This window comes from Cnephaeus nilssonii, assembly GCF_951640355.1.
Source record: "Cnephaeus nilssonii genome assembly, chromosome: 22".
Lineage (NCBI taxonomy): Eukaryota > Metazoa > Chordata > Mammalia > Chiroptera > Vespertilionidae > Cnephaeus > Cnephaeus nilssonii.
Window position 1 is genome coordinate 6,223,876 of NC_137093.1, and position 6,000 is coordinate 6,229,875.

The 6,000-nt window shown below is 54.3% G+C and overlaps 1 protein-coding gene across 1 annotated transcript in view; it reads left to right on the forward strand.

The window, feature by feature from the left end:
- The window catches only part of VSIG10 (V-set and immunoglobulin domain containing 10), a 28,415-nt gene extending 24,301 nt beyond the window's left edge, over positions 1 to 4,114 (forward strand). Inside the window, exons 8-9 of the mRNA XM_079762865.1 lie at positions 350 to 579; positions 1,333 to 4,114. Of these exons, the coding sequence (XP_079618991.1) occupies positions 350 to 579; positions 1,333 to 1,388 (286 nt within the window). The 3' untranslated portion in view covers positions 1,389 to 4,114. The remainder of the gene's footprint in view (positions 1 to 349; positions 580 to 1,332) is intronic.
- The last annotated feature ends 1,886 nt before the right edge of the window (positions 4,115 to 6,000 follow it).

Sequence of the window (6,000 nt, forward strand, 5' to 3'; positions counted from 1 at the left end):
GTGGAGCAGAAATAAGGGCACCTCGGGAAAGGAACAGAGCTTCTGAGTGCGCGCTGTGAGGGGAGTAAAATGTTAGGAGCCTGGGACAAGGAGGTCCCCGTCCCCAGGAGCAGGGGAGGAATGACAAAACTCGCCCAGAACGAGGTAAGGTTATCTGTACCCACCTGTGGCTGTGTCTCTTGGAGAGGTTACAGTCCCACTGTCACCTCCTGACGTAACCGAGTTAAATGCCAGACGAATTTCCCATGTGACCAAGGGGGCTGCCAAGAATGCAGGGTTTCCTAGACAGCGAGGGCTGACGTTGCAAAACAGGGCGTCTCCTGACCCTTTCTCTCCCTTTGGCAATTAGGGGACAAGACATGGGTGACGTCATGGTTCTGGTAGATGAGGAAGAAGAGGCGGAGGAGGAAGAAAATGCTGCAGAAGAGGAGGAGGAGGAGGAAGAAGAAGAGGAGGAGGAAGCCAATGAGAGGGAGGCGTTCCCAAAAGAAATGCACAAGCATGGCCACATCCACAGGGTGACTGCCCTGGTGAACGGCAACATCGACTGGATGGCCAATGGGCTCCCGCCGCTGCAAGGTGAGCCGTTTTCCTCGCAGCATTCCTGCTGAGCCGTGGAGGGGGTGGGGAGGAAACCTCTGCTAGGGTTTTTGAAGGCTGGTGAAGACGGTTAACGTTTAAGCTGAGATCCATTATCAGCTACCAGTGCAACCATTAAACTGATCAGCGTTTACCAGCGGCCTGCTCTGGGAGAGGCACGGCATCGGTGCGGTCGGAGAGTAGAAAAGGAAGGCCAGTACTCTCTGCAGGCAGGGAGCTTGGTGAGACCAGTTCGAGCGGACAGATTAAAACGTGGGGACAATGAAAACAGAGGCAAGACTTAACCAACGCTCTGAGGGAGCCGTGGGCGCTGCCGCAGGAGGAATTGGGTTGATTGCCCGATGAATGACCCGCTTACCAATCACAGGACCTCAGGAGACAGACAAGAGCTTCGGGGGTTCCTTGGTCAGGAGGGGCTGAATGGAAGAAGTGGGCTCTGAGGCAAGTCTCTCAGGATAGTCCATTTGAATAAGCTGGAAGGAGAGAGGGCGTCCCGGCGAGGGGGGTCCGTGAGCCACGGGTATGGAGGGTGGACAGTGTCAAACACGTCTAGAGGATGTTGAGCGGGAAGAACAGGTGAAAAGGGAACACACAGCCCCCTCACCGGCTGCTGCAGGACATCCGGTTCTGAGGCTCACAGGAAAGGACCGGAAATCGAGATTTTTGAAGGCTGATGGGAACAGGGTCACCTCTGTTGAGATCATTCGGAACCTGGTCTCCTTTTCCCTCCAGATGAGAGCAGTGAGCAGCAGAGTGACCTGGTCCATGAAGAAGACAGGCCAGTGTGAGCAAGAGAGCTGTCCTCCTATCGGCCTGAAGAGCTGGGGAGCCTCACGCAAGATGAGCTTTTCCTTTTGCTTTGACTTGCACCCCTGCCTGAGGGTTTAAACCGGGGCTCTCAGCAAGCACACACACACACACACACACACACACACACACATCTCTCCGTCCATTTTTTAAAAAGCTGGTTTGATTTGCTGTAACTTTTCTTAATGATGCAGAAAAACGTTGGGGACAGGGGCAATGTGTGTGGGAAAGCTGCCTTCGGCATCGGAGGTGCCCTTTTCGCTGTGACTCCTGGCTTTATCCAGGTCAGGAGGAGGCCCTTGGCCGCAATGCCCTTGCCACTAGTGAAGTCTGTAACCAGCTTACCTCAGCACACAAGGGCATGGTGAGGGGGGATAGGGACACTTCCTGGATCACACTGCCCAGGTGAGCCAAGGAGCCGGGTAAATGTCAGCTCACTGGAAAAGGTGAGGAGGCATCAGCTACTGATGCTGGTCAGAGGGAGGCAGTGCGGGTCAGGCTTTTGGAGTTGGGAACACCCAGGATTGAGTCTGGGCTACTTGTTTCATGGGCTTGGGCAGGTTGCTTTACCTCTCCCCTGGGCCTCAATGTCCTCATCTGTAAAATGGGTGAAATCACACCTCTCGTACAGGGGTATGGTGAGGACTCTGGGATGTGAACGTGCCTAAGAGGTGCTCAAGAGATGTTCGTTATCCTCTCCTTTGCCTTCCCTGGTGGAAGAAAACCATGTCAGCTGTCAGGTGCGAGCTCCTGCCTGGACCCGCCATTCTTCTTTGTGGAATGGTTTCAGGCGAGGGCTTTCTCAGAGCCCTCCTGACGATGTTTGCTTCCCTGGAAAGAGAATTATTTTTAAAAGAGGTAGGGGCCCATAAGAGAAAGTGCCTTTCATTAGAACCTCGCATTTTGCAAAGCTTCATATTTAAACAAGAGCCTCTTACATGACGCTGTTAGCTTTCGGCCTTTCCCATTCTTCCTTTCTCCTGGGACTTTGCGAGAAGGCAGGAGAAGTGTTTTGTAAGGGAGTACCTGGTGGGAGGTACTCCTTGGGCAGACCAGCTCATCCGGCCATGGATGGAGAGCTGGTTTCCATCTTCTCTTTAACGATGTTATGGAGATACACTGATCAACAATGCTGAGTTCCTAATGAAACTATCGTTGACGGATTTAAGCTGCCGATGCTTCCAGTAGAACCTGTCTAGTTTAGAGGTATCCCCCGCCTCCCCCGATTTCACTCAGATCTCTTTTAAAAATGTCCGGGGCCTCATAAAGGTGCAAAGAGTGTGTGCTAAGTATAAAAACCTGACTTGAATTTGCATTCTTGAATGTTGCACATTCTGCTCTGATGGGCAAGACCTAGAGCTTAAAGGAGAACTTCCCTTCTCCAGGAACGGACTGGGCCTCCTAAAGTGAGACACTGGTGCCCTGCAGGTATGCTTGGGGTTGGTCCATTGTCTTGAAGGGACTAAACGAAGCAAGTCCCTGGAAGGGAGTCCTGCCCAAGCTCAGAACACTGGGGAGCTCAGGAGCTGGCTCACATGTGTACCCCTCAGGACGGCCGTGACCTCTGCAGTCTCGTTGGGCTCGGTCTTTTGCTGCGTGGTACCTCGTGTATGTAACCACCCTAATCAGTCTAAGTTCGTGTCATTCACAGAACAGGACACCAGACAGGTTGCTTCTACAGTTACTGAACACTGAGCTAGACTCTTTAGATGAATTCCATTTCTTTTTTTTCTTTTTTTTTTTGAATTCCATTTCTGAATCTAGGTGTCTACTATGCAGAGGCAACAATATTTTTTAAAAAGAAAAGAAACCAGGAAAAAATTCCCTAGCTGGGAACACGGGTGGTTTTTCAAGATCACTGAGATGTTTCTGCCATTTCCTCTTCTCTTGCACACGTACCTGAGAGGTAGCAAAATCTTCGAGGCGGAGTTTTTCCACTAGCAAGTGGGAGCTTCAAGAGCTTGGTGCCAAACACTATAAACCCTTGGCTAATGGAGCTGTGACTGCTCGCTGACATCTGAGCCCTGTGTACACATTAATATGGCTGGGTCAGTTAAGAACCCTGGTCCTGGGGGATCTTCAAGTTTTAAGGATTTTTAAAGAATTAGGGCTTTTTTTTTTAAGATGACCCATCTCCAAATGCGCAGGTCACTAGAAGTGAGTGACCATCCACAAGCCTGCTGACAATGGTTACAGACTTTGTGGGGCAAAGTCCACGTTGTCACATCACGCTGTAACGTGCATTCTTATCTGAATGCATTGTAAACTCAGAGACCAGGTCTCCTTATCAGAACCAGGAAGATAGAATTCAGGGCTATCACAACTGACATTTCTTTTCCTCAAAACCTGGTGGACATTGGGGAAAGGGCTACTGCAATCTTGTGGCTTTGATATTCGCTCCAGCTCTCCCAAGCACAGACAGGCCCTCTTCCTGCAGCAGGAAGGCACATGATGGGAATTTTCCACAGCCCATGCACTGGAACCTGGGGAAGCCTCCTTGCTGGGTAAAAGCTATGATGATGCAATAAGTGCCAACCGGTATTTCTCACCATGGGGCTGGCCGGGATCTGCTGCAAAGAAAAATAAGCAGATCTTCTGCATTCTTTACATTTTAATATTTGATGTGGGGAGGTGGGTTGGGAGAAATTCATTCTGAGGTTATAATGGATTTTTTTAAAAAGATTATGGAATAAAGTTATTTTTAAATAAAAGCTTTAGTGTACTTGATTGAGACTTGATTAGTAACCTGAAAGATTTGGGGGAATGGGTTTACCTCCCCCAGTTTTTTACTGGCTTTCCCACTGTGGGTAACAATCTTGTCCTCGTTGCCATTTTATTCTTCTCCATGGCTTGTCGGTACTACCCACCCTCTTAACCTACCGAGACACCCTCACCTTTTTAAAATCTCCCGGAGAAATGTGTTCTTCCTTTTTTCCCCTCCCTGCCTTTGCCTCTTTGCTCAGAGTGCAGGCTTTCTAAAGAGCTAGAAGTCACCATGGAAAACAGAACTGATGGACCGCTTGACAGCCCAGCTCACATCAGCCTTCCGGTCCCGTGGTCCTCGCTGCTGATGGCTCTGGAGATTGTCGCCTGGGCTCAGCTAGCGGCAGTCCCCACAACGTCTCACCCACCTCCCGTCTGGGGTTGCCCAATTCCGCTCCCTTCACCTGGTTCCAGGCCTTCCCTCTTAGGCCACCCCGCCCCCCTTTTCTTCACTTCACTCCAAGCTCCCTGGCTCTAGCAAAGCTGCCCCATTTTAAATGGACTTCCTCTCTAACCAAACCCACGTTTCCTACCTTAACCCGTCTCCCTCGGTGTGTCTATTTCCCACCCGGGCCTCCCTGTTGGTGTGTGTCTTCTGAGCCCCCATTGACCTCTGGGGGCGCATACCCACCCAGTCCCTGATGGGGGCGCATACACACCCAGTCCCCGATGGGGGCGCACACACACCCAGTCCCTGATGGGGGCGCATACACACCCAGTCCCCAGGGCCTCTTTCCCGTCCCCTTTCGCCCCCGAGGGTCCCCCACGTTCCCGCAGCGTCTCTGTTGCTGGCCCCGCATTTCCCTGCCCCCTGCCCCTCCGCACCGCCCACCCTAACCTTGGTCCTTCCATGGGCCACGGGGCTCTTTTCCTGGTTCCCATTTTATAAACATTTTATTTACTTTTAAATCTTCATTGAAAGTATTACATAGGTCCCCCCATTAACCTCTTCCAGCCCGCCCCCCCTCACCGCGCAGGGCCCGTGTCCCCGGGCTGTGCACACACGTTCCTTGGTTGGTCTGGTTCCCAGGTTTAACAACAGCCCGCTCACCCCTTCTCCGACCCCGAGCCCCCAGCCGCGCAGTGACCGCCCCCTCGCTCCCCGGCCGCTGCGGGCTCCTCGATTCTCCAGCCTCAGCGGCAGCCCCGTCCCCCGCGGGGACCCCCCCGCCCCCTCCCCGTCCCTCCTCAGGCCGCGCTTTTGTCTCCCCAACCCCTGGTCCCCGTGGCCTCGGATCCTTTTTTTATTCGTTTCCTTCCTACTCGCCCCCCGTCCCCCGGGATTCCCCAGCCCCAGCTCCCCTAGTTTTCTCCTCAGTATCCCCTCCCTCGGCCCTGCTCCCTGCCGCACCCCACTTTTCTACCCAGATCTTCTTACCCATCGCCCCCCCACCCCCGTATTATTGCCCAGCCCTCGCGCTCGGTCTCCCCCACCCGGTTCCCCTCGACTCCGTCCCTTACCTCCTCGGGCTTTACCCTCCCCCCATCTTCCGCTCCCCCCTCATTTTCACCGGTTGGCGCCCACCTGAGCCCCCTCCCGTCTTCCCTCAGCCCCACTCCCCGCCCCCCGATTCCCTCGCTCTCCCCGCCCCTCACCCCCATTCCTGCAGCGCCACTTCCCTCCGTTTTCCCGCAGCCCTGATCCTACCCGCCCCCCCGCGTTCCCCTCAGCGCCCCCATTTGTCCCGCCCGCGCCCCGCCCCCTGCAGGCCCCGCCCCCGACAGGCCCCGCCCCGTCCAGGCCCCGCCCCCGGCCCGGCCCCGCCCGTCCGCGCCGCCACGTGACGGGAAGCAGCTGATGGCCGCTCCGGGCGGCGGCGGGCTCGGCGG